This window comes from Fusarium odoratissimum (assembly GCF_000260195.1).
Source record: "Fusarium odoratissimum NRRL 54006 unplaced genomic scaffold supercont1.5, whole genome shotgun sequence".
Classification (NCBI taxonomy): Eukaryota; Fungi; Ascomycota; class Sordariomycetes; order Hypocreales; family Nectriaceae; genus Fusarium; species Fusarium odoratissimum.
Window position 1 is genome coordinate 1,503,976 of NW_022158691.1, and position 25,469 is coordinate 1,529,444.

General features: G+C 48.1%; 10 protein-coding genes and 1 non-coding gene across 12 annotated transcripts; 7 read left to right on the forward strand and 4 right to left on the reverse strand.

Annotated features, from left to right (window-relative positions):
• Nucleotides 1–136: 136 nt before the first annotated feature.
• FOIG_04455 (uncharacterized protein) lies at nt 137–2,277 on the forward strand (the record flags this gene model as incomplete). Its single annotated transcript, XM_031202703.1, has 4 exons — nt 137–554; nt 605–1,118; nt 1,164–1,903; nt 1,951–2,277. Exons 1-4 carry the CDS (start codon nt 318–320, stop codon nt 2,275–2,277), a joined length of 1,818 nt encoding a protein of 605 aa, XP_031068150.1. The 5' UTR covers nt 137–317.
• Nucleotides 2,278–2,776: 499 nt separating this feature from the next.
• Nucleotides 2,777–3,897, forward strand: FOIG_04456 (uncharacterized protein). Its single transcript, XM_031202704.1, has one exon. It carries the CDS (start codon nt 2,838–2,840, stop codon nt 3,846–3,848), a length of 1,011 nt encoding a protein of 336 aa, XP_031068151.1. The 5' UTR covers nt 2,777–2,837; the 3' UTR covers nt 3,849–3,897.
• A 391-nt stretch (nt 3,898–4,288) lies between these two features.
• On the forward strand, nt 4,289–5,224 carry FOIG_04457 (uncharacterized protein; the record flags this gene model as incomplete). 2 transcript variants are annotated; one of them, XM_031202705.1, is made up of 3 exons in its annotated part: nt 4,289–4,543; nt 4,595–4,761; nt 4,812–5,224. In XM_031202705.1, the coding sequence occupies exons 1-3, from the start codon at nt 4,366–4,368 to the stop codon at nt 4,950–4,952; spliced, it is 486 nt and encodes a 161-aa protein (XP_031068152.1). In that variant the 5' UTR covers nt 4,289–4,365. The 2 variants fall into 2 exon arrangements, with proteins under 2 accessions (XP_031068152.1, XP_031068153.1); XM_031202706.1 differs by having other exon boundaries at nt 4,329–4,543; nt 4,595–4,857.
• A 110-nt stretch (nt 5,225–5,334) lies between these two features.
• Nucleotides 5,335–9,553, forward strand: FOIG_04458 (uncharacterized protein). The gene is made up of 3 exons (XM_031202707.1): nt 5,335–5,975; nt 6,025–6,539; nt 6,585–9,553. Exons 1-3 carry the CDS (start codon nt 5,670–5,672, stop codon nt 9,367–9,369), a joined length of 3,606 nt encoding a protein of 1,201 aa, XP_031068154.1. The 5' UTR covers nt 5,335–5,669; the 3' UTR covers nt 9,370–9,553.
• A 235-nt stretch (nt 9,554–9,788) lies between these two features.
• On the forward strand, nt 9,789–11,656 carry FOIG_04459 (uncharacterized protein). Its single transcript, XM_031202708.1, has one exon. It carries the CDS (start codon nt 9,975–9,977, stop codon nt 11,040–11,042), a length of 1,068 nt encoding a protein of 355 aa, XP_031068155.1. The 5' UTR covers nt 9,789–9,974; the 3' UTR covers nt 11,043–11,656.
• On the reverse strand, nt 11,374–13,271 carry FOIG_04460 (uncharacterized protein). The gene is made up of 2 exons (XM_031202709.1): nt 12,552–13,271; nt 11,374–12,497 (listed from the first exon to the last, which is right to left on the reverse strand). Exons 1-2 carry the CDS (start codon nt 12,897–12,899, stop codon nt 11,742–11,744), a joined length of 1,104 nt encoding a protein of 367 aa, XP_031068156.1. The 5' UTR covers nt 12,900–13,271; the 3' UTR covers nt 11,374–11,741.
• Nucleotides 13,272–15,054: 1,783 nt separating this feature from the next.
• Nucleotides 15,055–18,473, forward strand: FOIG_04461 (uncharacterized protein; the record flags this gene model as incomplete). The annotated part of the gene is made up of 6 exons (XM_031202710.1): nt 15,055–15,227; nt 15,278–15,515; nt 15,561–15,617; nt 15,669–16,176; nt 16,263–16,407; nt 16,457–18,473. The coding sequence occupies 6 exons, from the start codon at nt 15,055–15,057 to the stop codon at nt 18,471–18,473; spliced, it is 3,138 nt and encodes a 1,045-aa protein (XP_031068157.1).
• Nucleotides 18,474–18,906: 433 nt separating this feature from the next.
• FOIG_04462 (uncharacterized protein) lies at nt 18,907–19,272 on the reverse strand (the record flags this gene model as incomplete). The annotated part of the gene is made up of 3 exons (XM_031202711.1): nt 18,907–18,941; nt 19,050–19,134; nt 19,210–19,272. The coding sequence occupies 3 exons, from the start codon at nt 19,270–19,272 to the stop codon at nt 18,907–18,909; spliced, it is 183 nt and encodes a 60-aa protein (XP_031068158.1).
• Nucleotides 19,273–20,375: 1,103 nt separating this feature from the next.
• FOIG_04463 lies at nt 20,376–20,491 on the reverse strand. The gene has a single exon (XR_004093427.1). It is a non-coding gene; the product is annotated as a 5S ribosomal RNA (ribosomal RNA).
• Nucleotides 20,492–21,663: 1,172 nt separating this feature from the next.
• FOIG_04464 (uncharacterized protein) lies at nt 21,664–22,710 on the reverse strand. Its single transcript, XM_031202712.1, has 2 exons — nt 22,329–22,710; nt 21,664–22,284 (listed from the first exon to the last, which is right to left on the reverse strand). The coding sequence occupies exon 1, from the start codon at nt 22,630–22,632 to the stop codon at nt 22,330–22,332; it is 303 nt and encodes a 100-aa protein (XP_031068159.1). The 5' UTR covers nt 22,633–22,710; the 3' UTR covers nt 21,664–22,284; nt 22,329.
• A 558-nt stretch (nt 22,711–23,268) lies between these two features.
• On the forward strand, nt 23,269–25,279 carry FOIG_04465 (AGC/RSK/RSK-UNCLASSIFIED protein kinase; the record flags this gene model as incomplete). Its single annotated transcript, XM_031202713.1, has 4 exons — nt 23,269–24,088; nt 24,140–24,439; nt 24,490–24,871; nt 24,922–25,279. The coding sequence occupies 4 exons, from the start codon at nt 23,269–23,271 to the stop codon at nt 25,277–25,279; spliced, it is 1,860 nt and encodes a 619-aa protein (XP_031068160.1).
• Between the last annotated feature and the right edge of the window lie 190 nt (nt 25,280–25,469).

Genomic DNA, 25,469 nt, shown 5'->3' on the forward strand with positions numbered 1-25,469 from the left:
AAGGCCCCCGTAAGCGACCGGCTCTCAACCTCCCTTTCATCAGGTGGTGTTTTCTGTCCGATACCAATCTTCTTTGGCCAACACCTGTAATTGGCGTTACTGCTTGGCAAGCCATTTAACTTCAAAAGGTACCCAAGAAGTAATCGAAGGGCTGAAATTAAATACGAGAAAAGAGTCTGACTATCATTTAGTGAGTCACTGTTGGCCTCTTTGAGCCCACTGTATCACCAACTCGGCTTACACCACCTTGTCCTGATCTTCGGAGACTTCTGTATGCGTCAATAGAGATCTGGCCTATACGAACCTGGATTTCCTTTATGAATGATAGAAATACCTATCATCTTAGTCTCTACTCAGTTGCTATGATGCCCTTCGTCGGTAACATGTCTCTTATCGACGCTGGCAGGGCCCTTCTTAGTCTGCCGCAAGCCCTATTGTATCCTCCACCACAGACACCATCTGCTCCTCTCGTTACGGTCAGAAACGGCACATACTCTGGAGTATATAATTCTCAATATGACCAAGACTACTTCCTTGGTGTGCCATTTGCTCAGGTACCTCCCGAATTGACCCTCGTTGCCACGGCCGGCTAATTCCTGTGCAGCCACCAGTGCGTTTCTCCATAGCCCAAGGACTCAATACAACATGGGACGGTATCCGAACAGCACATGAGTATCCGGTTCATTGTTACGGCTACGGATGGGATCAAGATGGCTTCGAGCAGTCCGAAGATTGTCTGTATATAAATATAGTGCGACCTGCAGGCCTTCACAACCATGGTCTTCCAGTCGCTGCTTGGATTCATGGAGGTGGTCTATGGATGGGTGGTGCTGCGGACCCGCGATACAACCTTTCCTTCATTGTTGAGCAAAGTGTTGCACTGGGGAAGCCAGTCATTGGAGTCAGCCTCAATTATCGTCTTTCGGCATTCGGGTTCCTCATGGGTAAAGAGGCCATCAAAGAAGGTGTCGCGAATCTTGGGTTTCGTGATCAAAGACTTGCACTCAGTTGGATCAACGAGAACATCGCGGCATTCGGAGGCGATCCCAACAAAGTCACCATTTTTGGGGAGAGCTCTGGCGCCGAAAGTGTTGCTGCTCAAGTGTTCGCGTTTAATGGTATGTACAAGCCGCCTAACCTTGAATCATCTCTGACCATGTAAGGACGAGACGATGGTCTCTTCAGGGGGGCTATTGGGGAGTCCGGGTTTGGCGCACCCCTTGGCCGATACCCAGGTGGCTTCAATGCGACTGAGCGTCCACAGGGTACTTACGACTCTTTTGTCAGGTCTGTTCCATCATGTAAGAAGCTGGCGGGGTCAGACTCGACTCTAGACTGCCTACGCAGGGTGCCTTCTGAGGAGATTGACTTAGCTTTGCGATCCAGCGGTGGCCAAAGTTGGGCTCCTGTCTTGGATGGTGACTTCTTTGCGGATTATACTACGAACCAATTGGCCAGTGGGCGTTTCCTCAAAATACCAATTCTTATAGGAGCGAATACAGATGAAGGGACATCTTTTGGTTTTAGGCGTGTTGACGACGATGATGATTTAAGAGCAGGGATCAAGGTCATGATGATTCCATACGGAGTTGAGAAGACTACTGGAAAGATCCGAGACGGACTCGTCGATGAGCTGCTGGAGCGCTATCCCAACAACCAAAGCATCGGAATCCCGTCCTTGGAGACCTGGCCACACGTTATTCAACCAGGTGATGGGTACGCTGAGGAATTTGGACTTCAGTATCGTCGAGATAATGCAATATTCGGAGACTATGTCATGCAGTACCAACGACGTCGTGCGAACAAGGCTTGGGCAAAGCATGGCGTACCCAGCTATGTATATCGCTTCAATATCAGGCCGAACGGACAGCCACCGGAGGCTGGAGTGGGACATTTCCAAGAAGTAAGACCATGGAATCTATATCAGTGAGAAACATCTAACCTTTTCAGGTCGCTTTTGTGTTTCATAACACCAATGGTGATGGATATGAGCCTAATCCATTTGGAGGTAATGGAACATATCCAGCCGATGCTAAAGCCATGTCCAAGACGATCAGCACTGCTTGGATCAACTTCATCAATGACCTTGATCCGAATGGCGATTCTGGGCCGGAACTATTCAATGGTAACAAGTGGCCTACCTATGAACTGTCTGGTGGGCCCAATGGGAAAGGCGTGGTCTTCAACATCAATGGAACGCATATTGAGGTTGATGATTGGAGAGCTGGGGGCATGGAGTGGATGGCGGAGCATGCTTTGACGGTTTTTGGAAACTAGAAGCTATTTGCATTCAGGCGAACCATGGAGGGAGTTATCGTGATTCACCTGCGTTAAACTTGGGGTGCACTCTAACGTAGGTTGAGAAGAACTGTGAAGAAGCACATTGTCCACCGTCGAGGTAAGGAAAGGCCAGGCGCAAGGCTTCATCGCATTGGCATTGGCATTGGCACATTTCATACACGAAATACTGGAACCGTGATGATTGCGCTGTTGCTGAGTGTCAGAATGCTCTCCTCAGGTGAGGCATTGATTGGCTTGTGAGATGAGTGTATGAAGCCCTGTCAAGATTGGTCAATATCTGCTTTCAACTGTAGGATGAGTACCATGCCCTTTTAAGTAGATATATCGAAACTTATATAACTTTGGATGAGAGTATGATTAAGTGAGTAGCAGCGGTTGAGATGAGTGTGTGGTGTTGGTGGTGAAGCTAAACTCTATGACTTACGCAAGCATAGACTCGTACTTCCCGCACCCTCATTCATCTTCAAGTTGCAACCTCCACGATCACATAATCTCAAGGTCTCTTTTCATAAGGCAGCACTCACACCGGCTCAGACATGGCAACAGGAGTTAGCCACGATCTCACTACTCAATCATCTCCAGAAAAGCTCTTACGTATTGGCACAGGCTGTTGTGGAAGTGTATGGGCTGACGCAGACTCGTCAAAAGACAACAGCACCCCCTCCTGCATCAAAAGAGAAGATGGCGATCCGCACAGATCGATTACAAATGAACACTTCATACATCAACTTGTTGTTCAATCTCTTCAGCTGAATCCACAACATGCACGAAACTTCCGAATACCTCTTTGCCGTGGATTTCTTAACAAAGAAGACGAGGCCTGGTCCCTGGTTCTCCCCCGACTCCCACCAGGCTCAAAACCTTGTAACGCATTGCTCAGCGAAAAAGTTCAGCCGCTCTCAGAAGATGTTAGAAAGCTGCTGGTTTCCAAATTTGCAAGAGGAGAGAGTGACCAAGATGCTATAATCAACGACAAAAAGAACGAGCACTGCCTCATCCGCCCGTATCTTGGCCGCAGGAAGAAGGATTGGGGAGACACAAACCGCAGCACTTTCTTCAGTCTAAGAAACTTCCCACTTCACCTTGACCGAATGATAGAGCTTGGTCTCAATGTACACAGCTACGCAAAAGTCATTGCGGAAAGCCTCGCGTTTCTTCACTGGGTCGCTCGAATTGACGCCAACGACGTCGAATTCGTTCTTGCTCGATCACGCCCAACTTCACACTCACACCCAAACAGCCCATTTGGTGCAACCGTCTTTGGGCCTCATTCCATTTGGATTATAGACTTTGATTGCTGCGATCCTATTACAATGGATGAAACTGGTGCTGCAACAGCTGCTGAGTGTTTTTGGCGCAATGATCCGTATTACCCTCGACCTGGATCTCCGGATGGATTTGATACGGAGTTATGGAGTGCTTTCAAGGACCATTATCTGAAAGTAAGTGAGGAGATGTTGAAGAAAGAGGAGGAGTCCGCGAGAGGTCTTCCTAGTTTATTGATCAGTATTATCGAGCAGGGGCCAAAGTTAGCCAAGGGAAAATAGTTAACAATGACAATTAAAGAATCAAGAACTCCTCATTGTCATATCCCAAAATGTACCATTCCTAACGATACCTCAAAACTACTATGCCCATGGGTGAATATGGAGTTTTAGGGTAGCCTTGGTAATCGCTGTGATCTATATCTTGGGTGCTAATATTACTCTAGATTGGCACCAGTTTCGAGATTGAATTACAATGTCTTATTAACCAAACATACAATACAGAGCTTTGTTATATACACAGACTTGCAGAGCGGTCAGTGTTAATGTAGACACGGAATTCCGACACTGACGGTAGGACCGTTCGTCCCCAGTCGATGGAACTCCTGGATTGTCGGAGTCCAAAATAGGCAATTAGAGGTCTAGGTTAGTTATACCACTTCGAGGCACGCGCTGAAACGCGAAATTCATCCGAATTGTCAATTGCTTATGGCCAATTCGTTCTTAAATACCGAGAGCCTGGCCTACGATCTCTTCTTTGGTATTATTCAACTTTACGCACGATAAAAACGACTGCAACATGTTTGCTAAGTATCTCGAAAAGCTCGCCAATGCTGGCGGACCTGAGATCACCTACGAGGCAGGCTGTCACTGTGGCTATATCGGCCTCTCAGTAGCACTCTCTCCTCCTCTGCCCAAGCATGAGGTCATAAACTGCAATTGTTCCATTTGTCGTCGAGGAGGTTACCTTCTTGTTTGTATGAATGGCTGAAGGTTTATGTTCGGACAATGCTGACCCGAATAACTAGACCCAGCGTATGAGAAAGTGACCTGGCACAACGACTCAGACAAGCGTGTCTCACGATATCAATTCAACACAAAGACTCGCGATCACATGTTCTGCCCCAAATGCGGTGCCAGCATCGGTATCGATTTTGCGAGGGTATGGCCTGAGGCTCCTCGCTATGGCATCAGTGTGAGTGATATGAACCACTATCGTAGAAAGGTCTTACTGAAAGTTTGCAGGTGCGGCAGTTCAACAACATCGATCTCGACTCACTTCAATACATGAAGCTCGATGGCTTACATAACGCTGAACCAGCAGTTGATTTATCGGGTAAAGAGATTGATCCAAAGACAGGCGAAGCCCCTGCTTCTAGTTCTTAATCAGAGAAGCTGTCAGTTGGAGTTGGCGTTGGTGTCCCAAGCTTGGCCAAGCCATTTACGCAAGCTTTTGGTGGTGGGGTTGGGGATGATCATGCCATGGATGTTGATGCTTGAGAATTCCCTGTCTGGCTGAACTCTTGTATCGTGATCGGCGATTAGCAGTCTTGGCATGCATGAAACAAGATGATCTGATGAGTTATCACGATATTATGCCTATAATTATCTTTCAATTGTCACTGAATAGACAGATCTCATCGTCTTTTATGAAGATACTGCTGATAAGACCATCAACGTCATTCATGGCGGTCAGTGGCGCTCTGGAATTAAACACCCAGCCACGAGTGCGGGGAGCTCCCCCCTGTAACTTGCCTTAACGCGGCTCTTTTGCCCGCTAAAACTGATCGTCCCGGGGCCAAAGCTCCCTGTATGTGAGCTACGTACTTACAGATAATCGACGTCATCGACCTCAATCATGCCTTGCACTTGATTGCTTTCCTTGGTTGATTGCGTTTCAAGCAACCATCCCAAAGCGATGAATCAATCGCAATGGGCCAAGTAGTGTTATTCGTGTGACGCTAATCAATTCTGGTGTCATATCAGTATTTCACTTCTCTCCCTGTTCTCTTCTTCTCCTCCTCTTTCTCTCTTCATCATTATACCCGACTTGGGGAGCTCAACCACCAGCTTAATTCTCTGTCTGCCTTGAGGTTCGCCATCATGTCGCAGTTTGAGCAGCAGCAGATCCCTGCGGCTGGGCAGCATTACAGCGCCCAGAACCGTGTGCCTAATGTTCGCCAGTTCATGGACCAGTTGGATCAGAACAAGAAGGCCCGTGATGCTGAGATTGACGAGCAACTTAAGCAGAACAAGATCCATGGCGAGACAAAGGATCACAAAAATGATAGAGCTGAAGCTCTTCGAAAACAAAAGGACATCCGCACCGTGCGTGATCCTGTGACAGGAAAGGATGTTGGCATTCGAGATGCCGACATTGATTACAAGGAGGCCGTTGAAAACCCCCAGGTAGGCACCAGTATTTTATTAAGGAAGAAGCAAGGACTGACAGTTTCAGCTATCAATTCCCAACGAGAACCTAGGGAAGCCTGCCACCATCGCAACCTCGTCGAAACAGTCTGGTGAAGAGTACCGTTACGCCCAAGATGTCACAGCACCTCCTGACCCCGTCCAAGAGGGTGCGACATCAGATGTCCCCATTCGAAGCGAGAAGACATCAGTAGTGTTCTACAAGACTCCTTCAGTCAGCTACGAACCCATGTTCGAGATTCTCGAGCAGCGCAGCAATGTTTTGTGTATCGGTATTTTCGCCGCAATCGTCTTTATTGGAAAGATGTTTGGCGGTCGTCTTCTTGGTCTTATTCCCTTGGGTTTCTGCGTAGCTTCTGGTGTTTTCCTCTGGACAAAAGACCTGATTCGTCAAGGCAGAGATCTAGAATGGTCGAGCGAGCAAGAGCGTGGTGAGACTGCCACCGCAAATTTGATTCCTGAGTCGGTTGAATGGATGAACACCATGCTCGGAATCATGTGGGGGCTGATCAACCCTGAGATGTTTGCTGGTGTTGCTGATACGTAAGTAAAAATTCCCAATGGCATGATTGGTACTAACTTTAGTAGTCTCGAAGATGTTATGGCGGCCTCGGTTCCTGGTGTTATTGAGAACGTTCGCGTTGCAGATATTTCCCAGGGCAACAATCCTATCCGCATTCTCAACATGCGTGCTCTTCCCGACTCCCACGTCCAAGACATCAAGGACGAGCAGCATCGACAGAACGAGAAGACCACCGACCCTGAAGAACTCGCGGCTAATGAGCAAGCTGGCTCGTTCTACAACCTCGAGGTTGCTATCGCCTATCATGCGAAGCCCTCCGGCGCGGATATCGCATCCAAAGCGCGCAACATGGGTATGCAGCTTGTTTTCTACCTCGGAATCAAGGGCCTATTTGGTGTTCCTTTGCCCATTTGGGTCGAACTTCAAGGCCTTGTTGCGACCGCTCGAATTCGACTCCAATTGACCCCTGACCCTCCTTTCCTCAAAACTCTCACTTTCACGCTTATGGGCATTCCTAAGGTCCAGGCTGGATGTACCCCTATGATCGAGAAGGGTGTCAATATTCTTAACCTGCCTCTCATCTCCAACTTTGTCAACTGGGCCATTGGTGCTGCCGCTTCGATGTATGTGGCCCCCAAGAGTCTGTCTCTTGATCTTAGCAAGATGCTCCAGGGTGACGACATCAAGAAGGAGACATTGGCTCTTGGTGTCATGTTCGTTCGCATCCACAAGGCTACTGGTCTCAGCAAGCAGGACCAGCGTGGAAGCAAGGGTGGTGGTTCCGATCCTTACATCACCATCAGCTGGAGCAAGTTCTCCAAGCCCCAATTCTGTACTCGTGTTATCCAGGACGATCTTAACCCCGTTTTTGAGGAGAGCGCTGGCCTTCTGGTTACTGCTGATCTTCTCAAGGCTGACGAGCAGCTTTCGGTTGAGCTTTGGGACAGTGATCGATCTTCTGCTGATGATGTCGTTGGCAAGGTCGAGCTCAGCATTCAGAAGCTTATCCAGCACCCTGGTAAAATGTTCCCTCAGGTTTCCAAGCTTCGAGGTGTCAAGGCAGACAGCGAAATGCCCGGAGAACTTCACTGGGAAGTCGGCTTCTTTGGCAAGACACAATTCCGAAAGGCTCTTCGAACTGATGGCCGAGATCTCAGCCTTCCCAAGGCTCTCGCAGACAAGCCTGAGCTTCAAGAGAACAAGGGTGCGATCGACACCAAGGAGGAAGATGCAGTCATTCACACCCCTCCCGACCCATTGTGGCCTTCTGGTATTCTCAGCATCGTCGTCCACCAGATTGTTGGCCTGGAATTGGAAAACATCAAGGGTTCTAATGGAAAGCGAAAGGGTAGAGAGTATGAGCCAGCTCGTCCTGAAGCCGGTGAAGTCAAGGAAGAGCAGGCCAAGTCTCTCCCCAGCTCTTACTGCACCATCCTTCTCAACGACGATCTTGTTTACAAGACCCGAACAAAGGTTGTTTCCTCTCAACCCATCTTCAACGCTGGAACCGAAAAGTTCATTCGAGATTGGCGTTCTGCTATCGTTACCGTTGCAGTCCGTGACTCCCGCAACCGCCAGCATGACCCTCTCATTGGTGTTGTTCCTCTCAAGATCACTGATGTCCTTCAAACCAGCAGCGAGTCTACCAGGTGGTACCCTCTTGACGGAGGCATCGGCTTTGGCCGCATCCGTATCTCCCTGCTGTTCCGCTCCGTTGAGCTCCGACTTCCCCCTCCTCAGTTGGGTTGGGATATTGGTACCTTCGAGTTCGTGTCTGACTCCATCACCACCACTGGCTATGCTCCTTCGAACCACGCCAAGATTCGCTTCCGTACTGGAGGCTCGTCTGCTAGCGTTGGAAAGAGTTCATCCACTCGTGAGGCCGATGGCATGTCCTTCAACATCAGTGGTGCCGACGGTAATCAACGTGTTCGCCTACCCGTTCGACATCGCTACAGCTCACCCATCTTCATGGAATTCTACCCAAGTGGAAAGCGAAACCCCGATGCCTACGCCGTTCTGTGGCTCCTGGAGCTTGTTGATGGTGAAGAGACTGACTTTGACATCCCTGTTTGGAAGTGCAACCACAGCGTGCGACTTTCCCAGAACTACATTACCGAAGAAAATTACAAGTCTGTTCCCGATATTGAGATGGAGCAGGTCGGGCGAGTCCGCTTCCGAGCTCGATTTTCTGCTGGAACAGATTCCGATCACATCAAGTTCGCCAGTACAAACAACGACCGTGAGACAATCGAGGCTTGGGAAGCTTGCTACGCAGAGGGTGTACGTAAGCAGGATGTCGAGACTGAGGTTCCTCATGTGATCCAGAAACTTCACGAAGAGTCTCTCACTCACGGCCGTGACGTCCTCGCCCAAGCCGACGAGAAGCAGAAGCAGAAGTGGCTTGCCAAGGACGGCACCGATTGGAGTGGTGCCTTTGGTGAAGATCCTTCTGCATTGATGTGCAAGAAGAGCAACAGCGAGTCCAGCGAAGAATACGACGACTTTGATGAGGACGACTCCGATCCTGATCTTGGTATTCAAGATGCCGACACTGAGCCTACAGACCCTTCTGAGGACGGACGTCCTTCCGTCGATACAACAGGCACCAACGCGACGAGCGCTACCAACAGTTCCCAGGCTAGCTCCAACAGCAAGAACCCCATCAAGAAGATCAAGTCATATCGATCCGACAGTCGCGATATGCATCGCAAACACCGAGGTCTTATGCAATGGCGACCCATGCGCAACGTGCAGTTTGCCAAGGATGAAGCCAAGTTTGCAGTCCGAAAGGTGGCTAAGCTTGGAGCCCTGGATGGCCGGAAGCCTGATGTCGAGACTGAGGTTTAATGCAACAAAATTTCTTTTGTTTTCAAGAGGCGATGGTTGGAAAGGCGATTGGTAAACGGATGAGATTGATGATGGCACGATCGGAGTTTTGCTGATTATGATTGTCTTGTATAAATACGAATAGCAGTTATTGGAATGAATTGAACCCCTGGTAATTACCAACATCTAATCTGTGATATGTATAACATCAAACGCGTAAGCAAACAATGATCCGCCCCCAGCCCCAGCATAGGAAACTACCGTATTAGAATGAGCAGAAGTGTTGCTAAAACATACATTTGATTGAAAAAATTGTTGACTCTCTAGTATATTCCTCGTTGTTAATAACTGACATCTCTTCTTCGTAGTGCTAGAGCACGTGAGTGAATGAAATCGGCCTCCCACCAGGGATCTCTTGGCAAATCTTCGCTTCCTGCCTTCAGCACCTCTCGACAGCAATAACACTTTTATCTAATTCCAAAAGTGGCATGTTTTACACATTAAGAGCTTTCGGTCATCACTTTATCTCATAAACTCTTTTGCTTCTCAAATAAGTTACACAACCCGCATTATACACGCTAAACTCATCGCGCCACGCCGCGTCAAAGCGTGTTAAGCTGTACAGCATGAGCTTCGAAAGCATAAACCCTGGGAACCAAAGCAAAAAGACCCAGCACACCCTCTTACCATCACATATCACTCGCTTTGGTTCCGTCTCAGACAGTTTAGAGTCAGAGGACCCTCTAGCCAGAGATGCACCAACAAGAAGTCACAGCCAAAGCCCGGTTAAGCAACATCCAGGTTCCTTGACCCCAAGTGGTAGGTCAAGTCTCGCTGTCGTTCTCACGCGGTCACCAGCACATCTCGAAGCCTACAGAGGAGTCAGCATCGATGAGGAAGATGGCTTTGATGCGCCGGTCACGTCAGATCTTACCCCACGGGGAAGACCAAAGTCGTTATTCAAAGCAGTCAACGCTCTGAAAACGTCGAGTCCAGGTGGTACACAGACGGGAGTCTCCAGCGATGCAACGTCTACAACACCAGCGCGAGGAAGAGGGAGACCTAAAGGTTCAACGAATAAATCAAAGGGTCTACAAACAGCAGCTGGAGCTCGGCAGGCCCGACAAGCTGCTACTAAGCCGCGGCCTCACCCCAATGGCTTTCCAAAACGAAGAGGCCGACCACCAAAGCAACCTTCTCCTCCTCCAGAGACCATCTACTATCAAGTGGATGCACCAATCTTCCCGTTTCTGTGTGAGTGGAGAGACTGCAAGGCTGAACTACATAACCTCGAAACTCTCCGACGGCACGTTTATATCATCCACGGTGATGATATCAACTGCCTGTGGGGAGAGTGTGGGATGTTGGAGAAACCATCTGAGTTTGAGACGGACGCGGGGTTTAAAGAGCACATCGAGGAGGCGCATCTAGTGCCTCTATCGTGGCACTGCGGTGATGGGTTTAATAATAATCTTGGTGAGCGGAGTTTGCCGAACACGGCAGAGGATGTACCAGATTATCTCAAGGATGAACGCGGGAACCAGGTCACGCCCTCGATACGAGATCAGCAGGAAGAAGATTTGTTTACGTGGAGAAAGAACCGGCGGAAACTCAAGGAGCTGCTCATTCGTATGAACGACAACCTCCCCGATGAGTCAGACGAAGAAATGGGAGTCGAGAGACAAGCAGTTTGAGGGGTTCAGAGAGGTTGGTTAACAGAATTGAGTGCAAGTCCGGCTCGGGTCTAATGCAAAGCGATTTTATGATTCAAGGTTACCTTTTGGGTATTGATGGTCTTGAGGTTTCGTTCCGTGAGGGTGACCTTGATGTCTTGCTATCAGTGGCTTGTGAGAGGAGCTTTTGCTCAGAGAAACATGTGGAGAGATGTCTCATCCCCGCGTTTGATGAGGTGATGATGGTGACCGTCATTATGCTTATACGATTACACGTGAAAAGAAGCTGCCGTTTGATTGGAGCTCCTGAACAGTTGAGTACTAGAGGCGAAATTATCAGCCGCAGCTGCGAGCTTCTCAAGCTCGATTTTCCTGTGTTGAGATCTCTCAAATGAGGCTGAACTTGCGAGGTTCAGAATCTCTAGGGCTGAAGATGGCGTCAAGCTCAGTTGTCTCAGCTCAATATCATTGGCATACCCGGAAATTAGAAGCGTCATCCACACATCCCGATTATCCGAGATGGAGGGACGGGATATCTCACAGCACATCGACTTGGAACTTTTGCAGTCTAACATACCAACCATTTATTTAATTTTGAATTATCATTAGGCCCGAGAAAAATGCATAAACTCTGTAAATATTGTAACACCAAAGCACCGATTCCATTGATCTATTAGGTACCAGAACTGCCAAGTGGCATTGCAAACATCCCGCCCTTTTTTAATCAGAGTGGCTTCCCTTGCCTCCATCGAGAGGGTTCTTGACTTGGATGAGACCGGGAGCAGCAAGAGTGAAGTTGGGGACGTCATCAGGAGTGGCGATGTTGTTGGAAGTGGTCAGAGCAGCGTGGGTGAAGCCCTGAGCGACCAGCTTATGGTAGGGGAACTCAGCCTCAAGCTTGACAGTCTTGCCATTCCACTTGACATTCTCGGCCTTGACACTGTAAGGAAGCTGTTGGCCAGTGGTGTAAGTAATGTAGAGATCCTCGCCCTTGTGAGACTCCTCAAGAGTAGCGCTGAAAGAGAGGCTCTGGTCCTCAGCGTCAAGAACAGCAATGGCACCACCGTTGACCTGGAGAGCAGGGAAGATGGGAAGGTTGATCTTCTTGATGTCCTCAGTGCAAGAGCCAGGAACAACAAAGCCCTGGAGAGCAGACCAGGCGAAAGCAGCAGGGACAGTGGTCAGGAAGGGTGACTCAGAGGGGACTTGGCCAAGGTAGATGCGGTAGAAACCGTTCTGCTCACCCTCTTGACCGATGACGGATGAGATCAGGCGGACAACCTCGGGAAGACCCTCGCTTGCGAAGACAACGTTGGCATCTTGGAGAGCACCTAGAACAACTGCAGTGAAGGTCTCAGCGAGAAGGATGGCGTCCTTGAGATTGTCGACGGGGAATTGGTATTTGCAAGGTGAAGGGGCAAATCTGCCGGCTGACTTGAGAGTGGCCAGGGCGCCGATGGCGTGCTGCTCTTCTTGCTATTGCAAATGGTCAGTTGACTGATATTCTTATGATTATGGGTAAGTACTGACAGCAAGGACAGTCTTGAGAACATGGGTGGCCTCATGAAACTTGTCACCCTCAACCTTGTATCCCTCAATCTTGTTGGTAACATTGTAGAGAAGAGAGCAAAAGTAAGCAGTCTCAAAAAGCTCGTTGAAGGCAATCAGCTGGAAAGCTGTGGCAGAACCATCACCAAGAGTGGTAGGAAGAGGAGCACCAGGGAGCTTTCCACCAGCCTGGATAGCGATCTGCTTCTCCTGTGAAGCATCGGGGTTGGGGAAACCGTTCGCAGCAGGAACCCTGTAAGATCGGGGAACGATGCCAGCAATTGCAGAGCCGACAAGGCCTACAGAGGCAAAGAGTGTTGAGAAACGCATGGTTTCAGTTGTTGTGATGCGAACGAAAGATGGTGTTGGCTATGATAGATAGACAAACAGAGAATGTGATGTTTTATACTACAATATGGGACAAGACTGTGAATGTGGTATGAACTGAAGAGAAAGAATCTGTTGAGGGAAGTTGCTCGAGGGATATATAGCTGTAATAGAAGAGAGACGGCACTTGGAAGAGGCTGGAGGATGGCTCAGCGGCGAGAATTGAGTTCACGGCAAGGTTACCTTTGAGGAGGGGTCTTGGAGCTATCATGACGACATGAATCTCACAGGACGAATGTGATGAGATTGCTCTTGTGTGCTGAATCCCGCTGTGTCTTTGATGCTATGCTATGCTAGGTCTTACTCTTCAGCTCTGGATCTAGGCCTTGCCGAGATGTTGCAGTTGAAAGGACGAACTAGCTAGTTGAACGGCTAACACGGCCAGAGCTATCTCTGGAGTAGGGTCGGAGAATTGCGGTAGCGCGGAGACGATGTTACCTTGAGCTTATTGCATCATTGAGATATTGAATTAATTAATTAATGTTATGGTTAAAGATATAGCATTTAACGCAGTGATGAAAGAGAAATCCTAAAGACAGGTAATTTCTCAACAGTAAAGCTTCTAACAAGCATAAAACGCCAAGGAAACATGAAGAAACGAAATGCAGAATGTTACATCAACGAAACTGTTTCATAAACTTTGGCTCGGCTCATCTGCCGTGTGGCTTAAACGCCAAATACCACCGTGCTCACAAAATGTACTCCGCCCCACGGCTACATGAATCCCCAGCTTTAGTGCCAGGCACTGAAATGTCATCGGGCTACAGTAGATAGGGCTTAGACTTGGTTATACTCGGCAGCATGATCCCGGTGGTGAAGCTATTTCGTTAGGACGGGATTGTCAAGTTCCGTTGCTAATTGGGGACTTTGGTGAGCTAAGTGGGTATTGCTGGTGTAAGATGGGATTGGAATGATGGGTTTGTTTGGGATTGGTTGTTCATGGCCCTATTGTGGCATGGTATTGTATCAGAGACATTTCGTGAAGTATATGCTCTCAAACTGTTGAAGTTCTCTCTAAATGTGAGGGTTAAACAGTTGGATGACAGCAATTATGGATCAGTAGATGTTGGGGGCCGGTGAGTTTGATGGGACAGATCAAACACTCAATCCAATAAGCTTGACGATCTTTGAATTCAAGCTGATCTTGTGTGCACAAAATGGTGTATGCCCTGAGGATCCCGTCTCACAGCGTTTCTCAGTTTCGCCCAATATAGGGCAAGAAACTCAGTTGATCTGGGGTGTTGACCACTCCATCCGTATGTCCAAGAAATGCACTATTGAAGTATAAGCACGAGTGACCGAATGATTACTTGTCGCCTGTCGACATTCTACGTAGTTTAGTGTATCTGTTGTTGGCCATTGCGTTTTCATGTAAGTCTCTTGTAAATAGACATGTTGTTGTTTGAGCTCTGGCTGTTCACTGCAGAATCATGTAGTCTCAGTTCGCCAAGACTATGAAAGAGTGTAAAGAAACCCATGAGATTACACTCCGTTGCTACCTGATTCTATAAACATATACACTTACATATAAATACTATTTCTATCTTGTTAGAACATACTTGATTTAGTGCATCGATAGTAAGTAATTCTTCTTTGGCATCCGAAGCTATGTAAAACACCATGGACATGGACATCGAGTCCGGTGAGCCTATACACCCAACATCTATGAATCGACAAGTCTTCAATAAAAAAGCAGCATACTTCTACTTACAGAAATGAAGCGGGTCTGACTAGGATTCGCTCACATCTCGGTTGCGCACATTGGGGAGAGGTCCCATTGCACGTTACTTCTAGCGATTGTGGCAGGTCAGGTTGAACGTGGTGTTGGTTGAGCCTTAGCTGCTCTAACCGTGTATGTTCCCTGTATGACCTGCAATTCTCATTTGAGACCGTCAACCAACATGGAATTGGATGAAACTTGCCCCAGTTGTAGATCATGGGTCCCGGCGCTTATCAGTGTCTCCTGATGCGTTCGGCGCTTAGAACCATGTGATGTGATGTGATACTCAAAACTTATGAAACAAGATTAAACCCATGTTTGTGAAAACCGTTCTTCATTTTCTTTGCACCTCATGTATAAATATTTGTTTTCCTAAAAATGTTTTCTTCTGTCCGGCGCGTCTTTCGTTCTAAATCCAAACCAGATAAAACCCCTTCTGTGAAGGAGAAGCCAGTTCCTGAACCATCACCAGCGCCGGTAGCTCAGACTCGGACAACTTTCTTTTACTCTGGAATACAGACATTCCATAGCGCCGAAAGTGATAACATCGAGTGAGTCCGCTATTTGTCTTCGGCAAGTTATTGTCTGACCAAAAGGCCAGCATTGTCTTCGTTCATGGATTGAAAGGAGATTGTCAAAAGACGTGGACGGACAAAAGTTCGGGAAATCCGTGGCCGAAAACACTCCTTCCATTGGAGATTGAGACTGCACGTGTTCTTACTTACTCTTATGATTCAACTGTCACCGGTAAGGACGATGTTCCTTCACAGAATCGAATCTCCAATCATGCATATAATCTCGTGACTGCTCTCGCATCACTTCGACAGAGCGATAACACAGTAAATATCCCCATCTCTAATTCCATTCTTGACTAATGTCTTCAGAATGAGCGACCTATTATATTCGTCTGCCACAGCCTAGGTGGACTTGTTTGTCAGGATGTAGGTCACTCGCTTCGATGATCAAGAGACGACATCTCAACAAGAAAACAGGCTCTCGTGACAGCAAAGCAACGCTCTGAACAGCACCTTCAAGATATAGTCAACTTCACTCGTGGAGTCATCTTTCTCGGCACACCACATCATGGCTCAAGCCTCGCCAAGATCGGAGAATTGGTCTCACGCTCCGTTGGATTGATCAAAGAGACCAACAGCGACATTGTCCAAGTCCTTACAAGAGACTCGGAAGTCCTGGCCCGAATTCAGGATAGCTTTCAGGCTCTTCTCATGACGCGTAGCAAAGATGAGGCTACTATGATAGACATCACATGTTTCTACGAAGAGCTTCCGACTAAGAAGTTCGGAGTTATCGTCCCCAAACATTCGGCCATCCTGCCTGGCTACATCTCGATCGGCATACATAGAAATCATGCAGAGATGACCAAATTCTCCAATTCTGAGGAGCCTGGTTTTGTGGCTATTTGCGGAGAGCTCAAGCGCTGGATGAAGAGGATTCAGCAAACACAATCCAAGCCAAAGAAGCACACTCGTGCCGCACATTGTGAGTACTTAACAAACGCTGACTCCGGAGTCATTACCCTTTAATTCGGGACCCCTGGTAGCACCCGACTCATACTGATTTCTCAGTTCTCATTCCATACACTTTCAACCCAGATTTTGTCGGAAGATCCGAAATACTCGATCTCCTGAAAAGTCAACTTGAAGATCTAGAGCCCCAGTCGAAGAGAAAGGGGCATCGGAGAGCCGCACTCTATGGCCTCGGTGGAGTCGGGTATGTTCTACAAGTTTCGATCAAAATTTCAATCGCTAACCTAGTTCAGGAAGACCCAAATCGCATTGTCGTATGCATATTGGGTCCAGGAGATTTCTCAGGACACATCAGTCTTTTGGGTTCATGCCAGCAGCGCCGAGAGATTCTCTGAAGGTTACACCAATATTGCCAATGAATGCAAGATCCCAGGGCACGAAGACCCGACTTTCGACGTTTTACCGGCCGTCAGAGACTGGCTGGAGAGCGATGAGTGTGGACAATGGTTGATGGTTATTGACAACGCCGATGACATGCAACTATTCTTTCCTCAAACTGAATCTTCCAAGATAAATCTCAATACTGAGAGGGGATTGGGCCAGTTCATACCACAATGTGCTCACGGTAATGCTCTTATCACAACAAGGAATATGCAGGTTGGCTCAAGATTCACGAAAGGCAAGTGTCCTATCGAAGTTGGCACAATGGACGAACACGAAGCGACTCAGCTTCTTCGCCAAGGCTTGCAACAAACGGATGAGTCCGAAAAGGACTTGATTCAACTTTCATCCCGTCTGGAGTTTCTACCGCTCGCACTGGTGCAGGCAGCTGCCTTTATTCAGGAGAATTCCGTCACAGTCAGCGAATACCTTGAGCTCTTGGACGGAAGCGAAGACGATCTTATTGAACTTCTGAATGAAGAGTTTGAAACGGTCGGGAGAGACTCAGATACCCCTCGTGCAGTTGCCCAGACCTGGATGCTGTCCTTCCAGCAGATAGAGAGACAGTATCTTTTTGCCAGTGAGCTACTGTCGCTGATGAGCTTGTTCGATCGTCAAGCAATACCTCTTGAATTTCTCGAGTTTTATGCTAAAGGAAATCATGGTACAGAATCCAACATTAAAATGCGGCTTATCAAGGCACTAGGAGTTCTGAAGGCGTTCTGCTTCATCCGGGCAGAGAGAGGCGGCGACCATACCATGCATCGTCTTATTCAGTTGGTTACACGAACTTGGTTAGTTCGCAAAGGAAGTATAGCCGAGTTTGCAAGACATGCTTTCCTCTCCGTATCGGACTTTTATCCCTATGCAGACTTCGAAGATGTTGAATGGTGGGCCGAAGATTTGGTAACATGCACTACGTATCTTTCCCACGCAAGCTCTGTTCTCGAGGCTCAGATAATCGAAACGGAGGAGGACAGTCTCCTCAGGGCTTCTTTGCTTCACAGAGTTGGATCATTCTTCAACCATCAAGGTCGATACAGCAAAGCAGAAAAGTTGCGGCGCGAAGGACTGACCATCCGAGAGAAGTTACTCGGCGAAGAACATATAGAGACTCTTGTTACAGCCTCTGACCTTGCGGGCTCGCTGTCAAATCTAGGTCATTTCGAAGAATCTGAAAGGTTACAGAGGGGCGTTATTGAGACCTTGAAACACCTTTATGGTGATGAACATGAACAAACTCTAGATGCCATGGCTAATTTATCTGTCTTCTTAAATAAACAAGAAAAAAATGATGAAGCATTAGTACTAGACCGTCATATTTTTGAGGTCAAAAAACGGACGCTTGGAGCCGAACACATCAGCACCATCCGAGCGATGGATAATTTGGCGGTCAGCCTCGGGGACGAAGAAGGGGAAGAAATGCACAGGCAGGCTTTGGAACGAAAAATTAAGATCTTCGGTGAAGAACACCCCAACACTCTCTACAGCAAGGCAAATCTTGCAATGACGCTCTTCAACAAAGGTGCTCATTCGGAAGCAGAGGACTTGCAGGTGGAAGCCTTGGAGGCCAGCAAAAGGATTCTTGGTAAAGAGCATCCTGACACTCTCAGGGTAATGAACGACCTTGGATCCACATGGCTATTATTTGGTCAGATGTTTTTGAACGAAAGACACTTGTATCCAGATGTCGACATGCTCGGCGATGCAAAGAGGATACTGGAAGAATGTCTGGGGCTTCGGGCAAAGTTACTTGGGGCAGATCATGCTGATACAAACAATACACGCCAGGAGTTGGAGGAGTGTCTAGAGGCGCTGGAGGTTGCGGATCTCATTGATGCAGAAGCAAAGTCTAAGGAACAGACATGACATCTGAATATCAAGATGTTAATGCATAGAGCTGTGGTCCTTCTCGTGTCGCGAATCTCAGAGTTCCAATCTTCATTGGACAGCCACGGTGCAAATCGTCCGATCATCTGAACCATGATCTATCTTATGGTTCAGACTGTGGTCTCAAAACAAAGAAGAACGTCAAGGAAAAAACTAGAGCTGCTTGTTTAGCCATCACGAGCAAACATCATTGCAAAGATGTATTGAAAGAGAGGCTAGTATAACCCATTTAAAACAAACCATATCATTGCACCGCTTCGCCAGTGCTACCCAAAAGTTGATCCATTTTGTTGCTGTTGAAGAGCATGTTCCCGAACATCCCGCAACACCTGGCCATCATTTCCACCTCTTGTCTATATCAACAGTGTTTCGATTCGAGCTAGTGATGTTCGGACTGCGAGCGTTTCAGTGTTCATTTCTTGCCTTCGGCGGCTTTGCGGGCATCAGCTGGAGTTTGTCAGCACTTTTCTGTTCCAAAAGCGACGTTGTGTTGGTTCGCAGTTGTATTCGGGAATCGGATCGATCGCAGGGCTGTAAATGGTTGGTTGGACATACCAGCTGCCTGTTTTCGTCGCATAATTTCAGCGGCGGTCTCGTTGTCGCGCTGCATCTGGGTGCCAGACTTATTGGTTCCTGTTTTCTAAAGAGGGTAAGAGGACATGTTGGTTGATGTAATGATTCCAATATATGGAACAGATTTGAGGATGAGACTAACCAGGCCATCTTTCTTCTTCAGTGCTTTTGCCCGAGCCAAATCGCGCTGGTTGCCACGAGCCATGGTGCCGGAATTGGGTTTGAAATGAGAGTTGAAACGGAATCTCACAGGGAGTTGAAGCTGGGAGACAACGTCACCAAGTGATTAAATTCGAGCAATAGATGAAGAGGGAAAAGAATGTAATTGCGACACAAGCGGCCAGACCGTCAGATAAACCTAAGCAGACCGACTGAAGGCTGTGCCCTTTTCCGCTTTAGTGGCAGTCTTTTACCAAAGAGCCAATCGGAGAACAGGGTTTTGGAGGCCTATATGGCCTCGATCTGGCCTGCATTGACCGATCTGGGTACTTTGATTTCGCATACTTGTCTCACGTAACCTTATGTACCTCGCCCCAGCTTGTCACCCAACCCTGTTTTTTCGCTTACACGACCTGACCTCATCAATTGTCAACTGGCAAAACAATAAAGCCCTATGTGACTTAGACAGGTAGACTTCCGTCCGAGTTGAGTTTTGAGGAATAAGTGCTATTCCTGATTGGTCGGGGGTCGCTCCTTAGCGAAGCAGACCGAACAACATCACAAGTCCAAACTTTGATACCGACATCCAATACTTGCATCACAGCACATATGAGAAAGCTTATCCGAGCTGAGCTTTTTAAATATAGGTCAGCCACGTAAGAGGTAGACTCACCGAACTCGATGTGTCTTTAATGATCGCATGTGTCTCTCAGAAAAGACTTATGGTATGCTAAGGGATTGAGGCAAACTTGAATACTAGAACCTGTGCTTCAATGAGCTACGACAGCAATCTCATTGGCTTTCTGAAGCTCATGTGCCAGAAAATGGGTGCAATACTGAGTTCAATAGTTTATTGTATTGCTTACGGCGCTGTTGCGCTTTGGCTATTGGAGGTCAGGTGGATATCAGCTTTCAGCTCGAAATACCACTTACATTCGCTTAGCTGAGACCAAGCGAGACAGTAATGGCACATGCCATAACATTTTCTATCCATTTGGACTACGATATCAGAAAGCAACATCTTTAATGATTTGCTAATGAAACTGAAAAGTCCATCGACCTTCCCTGATCGGTAAATGACCCAGTAAGGTGGTCCGGCCCACTTGGAGCCTCGCTTGACCAAAACACCAAAAAGATTGTGACCAAAAAAACATACAACAGCGGGGATTCGCTGGTCGTCACCGACCCAACTACTAATCCGCCCCTTATCAGCTTATCTATGGGAGAGCGGACGGGATCCCGAGTTCTCTGATAGGTATGGTCGTATGTGACAGTCAATGCCATACTCCAGCTTATAGCGACGGTCTGAACAAGATACAGCAGGCAGGCAGATACAGGTACTCATCGGTGGTATCACCGGAAAATAGACAGACCGAAGTTGTCATGTCTCATCCGTCCAGGAGCTTGCCAATTTTCAGCCTCGCCGAGCTCAACACAGCTGTGTTGTCTTGACAATCAGAATTCATAAACACCTCGATACACCTCTTGAGCTTGCTCGTAATCGGATCTTGGTTATCATTTAAAAAATTGGCTGTCTCTGCTTAAATGGCTGGCGCAAAGACTGGTCTATTGACTATTCCTCGTCAATCTTGTGAGCAGTCATCATAAGTCTATGCCAGCGGAGACACTTCGATCCCTCGATGGCCGGTTTCTCTGGTGATACGATAAGGATCATTTAGCTACTCTCCAAATGCAGTATCAAAAAGTCTTCAAAATGACAATTTGGCTGAAATAAGGTACAAAACGGCTGGTGTGGACTAAGCCATGAGAGCAAAAGGCCCGGCCGGCTTGGCTCACTTACACAAACCACATCCAGGCAATCCCCGAAAAGCTACTCGTTGCTCACAACACGACACATATTGATGCGTATATAAGCTTTTCGTAATGCTTATTAGCATGCTGGGCTTGTGAAACGTCATAGGCAAACATTACCAGTATCGCCCTTCTACGGGCGGTGACTCGAGGCTTTCGTATACGCGTACTTGGAAACTTCCACTTATCTTTTTGAAGATTAATTATGACTAACAAACCTACGCGTAAATACTGTGAGATCTTATGAATCAGCGTAGTGAGTTGAATCCAATTCCAGTTAAGAAGGCTTCTCGTATGCCAACACAACCTCTCTTATAAATATCTTTTTGAATGTTGCAAGTCTCATCGGATATGACGTTATGGCTTTGGGAGGGGTTCTTACAGTAAGCAAGTCGACTAAGTTAAATTCAATAAGCTTTTTAAACCAGTACTGAGCATTGGATCTCATGTCTCCTGATGAAGTGCATGAACATCCAAGATAGTCCTGTCTTTTCACATCTCTGGTAAAGCACGGCTGACTAGCGTTGATAACCCTTGGTGGTTCTAGCTTTATCATGCCACGAGTTCCAGGGTAGTCCACTCAGGCACAAACATTTCTGATTATGACAGCGACAGTGAAAGGCTTTGCGGCATCAGTATATTTGATCAATTAGTGAGTTTTAGAGTTGGGTCTTCATGATGACCGGGCTCGGTATTAGATCCCGAAGCCACTTCCAGAACAAAGTTGGGGTCTTTTCGAGTCCGTAACTCGGATGTTGTCAATCATCGTTCCACAAACAAAATGGCCCTGTTCTGACATCTCCCCACATTGGCATTGCACAATGATGAGTTACCAGGATAGGAAGTACTGCAATGTTGATCGCCTCATTCATGTCATGAGCTTTCGACTCAATCGTTTTCTAGAAAGACAAGGTACAATCTGCAGAGCCCAAGCAAGCAACCCGAGGCCATGGGAACCAATATCGAGAACCCACAGGGTCTCTTTTCCGATCTGGCAAGACGCTATCGGCGCCTCATGATTCTAGCGCATAGACAGACTCGAAACGTACCGTTCTAGTGGTTCGTTCGCCCTAGGATGCCCGAAAGACGGGCCTACCAACAACCCACTGAAGAACGTCACTCCTTTACCGGGGACTTCGGGAGGATGAGTACTTTGGCTAAATTCGCAATTACGCTTTATATCTAACGGCATTATCTCACCGGAGTTTGCGGGCAGTCGAACGATACCGAGCGGCCGAGGGCGCAGCTGGCTTTGTCAGATAATGAGAGGCCAAGCCAACCTAAGCTCACCTTAAACTAACGTTACCCAGACCCTAGGGAACCCCCAGGCTAGACCACCCAAGCCACAGAGAGGTGCGAGGCGGGCGAGTTTAGAAGAGGCGAGGCGTTCCAGATCCCCGCCTACAAGGGAGACGAGGGAATTCACCTCGAGTTTGCGTGAGATGCTGTTGTATGGTACTATGATTATAGTGAATGCAGTAATATGTAAAGTGACAGCCTGCATACAGTATTCCCCTATCCAGTTTAAGTTTATATGTAACTCTATTAACACAGAAGAGAAGACAAAGTCACATTCATCCATCCATTGGACCATGGGTGAGGCTACGCTTAAGATCGCTAGACTTTTAGAGCTGAGTTAGTGGGCGGGCAATGGCGATAGAGGGGCCGATGCCGACCTGCATTGCATCCATTGTAATTATTAATCATGCCTCAGGCAGAAGTCTCCGACGCCGCCCCCATTCCCATCGGATCCATCCATTCCCATCCATGCTCAAGGCCCATTTCCAATCCAATTCCCAGATCAAGGCCAATCCTAAGCAAGACCCATAGCCTGCCTGACCCAGTCTCAGTCTCGGTCTCAAGGCCAGCAGCGTCATTCCTCTTGAGGTTCTTGTGTCTTCTTCCTCCCTTTTCTTCTTTTACAACAGTGGTGTTGCTCTAAGCTCCCCTGTGACTTCTTTCTCTCAACAAGGCAGCTTCGTCTACTCATCGGTCCCGACACTTATACCTATCTCGCTACGGACGGATATAAGGCCGCGACTTCAACAACGCGCAACAACAACCCCCTCGTCGATCTTCTACCTGCCTCGATCAACATCAACCCGAAAACGTTCTCTCGCCTCCCAATTATTTATTTTGTCGAATATGGAAGCAAATCTCTAGTCGAACACCCGCCAAAGCTGTTTCCGTCTCTGCCCATCCAAACGTTTCCGATAACGTTACCGTCGCTATGCCGTCTCAAAAGACCTCCAATGGCACCGGCCAGGTGAGCCATCGCCTGCGCAATTTCTTCCGCATGAACACTGGAGGTAGCACCGGCAGTGCTTCTAGCGATAAGGACAAGGAGAAGGAGAAGGAAAAGGGTTCGGCCGCCACCACCCCCGATCCCTCGAAACCCCGTCATACCAAGTTCTTTAGTAATACCGTCGGCCGTCTGCGCGCGCACACCGTCGCTAGCGAGGGTAACCAGCTGGAGGAAGCCATGAGTCCTACGGCACATGCAAACCCTTATTTCGCCCATCAAGGCCAACCAGGATTGCGTCACCACAATTCCGACTCTGTCCCCCCAAGCCCCCCCGATACACCGAGTCTCAAGGTCCAAGGCCCTGATGGTGCCCCTGCGAACGATCAAACTACCAGCGAAACCAAAGAGGAACTCGCCCGGAGACTTAGAAGAGTCGCCAGTGCACCCAATGCCCAGGGCCTGTTCTCCAAAAACGATCCCAACAATGAGCGTCCCGCGACTGCCGAGCTCGGCAAGGATCCTCTTCTCACAAGTTCAGGCGCATTGGGCCTCATAGAAACGGCTAAGGCTCTGGAGGCCGAAGACAAGGCCAAACATGCCAATTCTGACGATGTTCTTGCTGCTCTTCCTGCTCCTAATCTGGGCATGGCTTTCCGCCGCACCTATAGTTCCAATTCTATCAAGGTTCGAAATGTTGAAGTTAGCCCCTCCAGCTTTGACAAGATCAAGCTTATTGGAAAGGGAGATGTTGGAAAGGTGTACCTCGTAAGGGAGAAGAAGAGCAGCAGGCTTTATGCCATGAAGAGTATGTCCACCGGTCATGTTTACCATCGCAACAACGACTAACTAGCTACAGTACTAAGCAAGAAGGAAATGATCAAGCGCAACAAGATTAAGCGAGCTTTGGCAGAGCAGGAAATTCTTGCGACAAGTAACCATCCGTTCATTGTCACATTATATCACTCTTTCCAGTCAGAAGACTACCTATACCTGTGTATGGAGTACTGTAGCGGCGGCGAGTTCTTCCGCGCTCTGCAAACACGACCTGGAAAATGCATCCCTGAAGAGGATGCTCGATTCTACGCCGCCGAGGTAACAGCAGCACTGGAATACTTGCATCTTATGGGTTTCATTTACCGAGACCTGAAGCCTGAGAGTATGTTGAGATGCTGTGCTTACAAATCTGCCACTGACCCTTTGTGATAGACATTCTCCTGCACCAATCGGGTCATATCATGCTTTCAGACTTCGACCTGTCCAAGCAGTCAGACCCTGGTGGCAAGCCGACCATGATCGTCGGCAAGAACGGAGCCCGTACCGACGCTCTCCCAACTATCGACACTCGTTCATGTATCGCTAACTTCCGCACAAATTCTTTTGTTGGCACAGAAGAGTACATTGCGCCAGAAGTGATTAAGGGCAGCGGTCACACAAGTGCGGTCGATTGGTGGACATTGGGTATCCTTATTTACGAAATGCTTTACGGCACAACACCCTTCAAAGGCAAGAACCGAAACGCAACTTTCGCAAATATCCTTAGAGAGGATATTCCATTCCCCGACCATACCGGTGCACCACAGATCTCAAAGTAAGTCCTGCATAAAAACTCACTGTCCTACTGTTCTAACCAAGCCACAGCCTCTGCAAGTCTTTGATAAGGAAACTACTCATCAAGGATGAGAACCGACGACTGGGCGCCCGAGCTGGCGCATCAGATATCAAGGCGCACCCATTCTTCAGAACGACACAATGGGCACTTATTCGACACCAAAAACCACCGATTGTTCCTCACGCGGGCCGAGGAGTTGATACAGTCAACTTCCGAAACGTCAAGGAAAGCGAGAGTGTCGACTTGTCAGGATCAAGGGCGATGAACTTGAAGGGAGTTCCGTTGGACAGTGGACTGGCAACTCCTGGTGGTGAAATTGCCGACCCGTTCCTCGAGTTCAACAGTGTCACTCTGCATCACGATGGCGACGACGATCATCACCGTTGAGTTTGAGTTTGAGTTTCTGGGTGCAACATTTGAGGTTCAGGAGTTCGAAATATTGTTATTGATAGTTGACCTCGATCATGGATTGGACATGTTGCCGCACGTATACGCATGGGGTTATGATCTGAGATTCTTGCACTGGGGCGTCTATTCTTTTATTCAGCGTCGTTTGACACATACTTTGCACTCGACA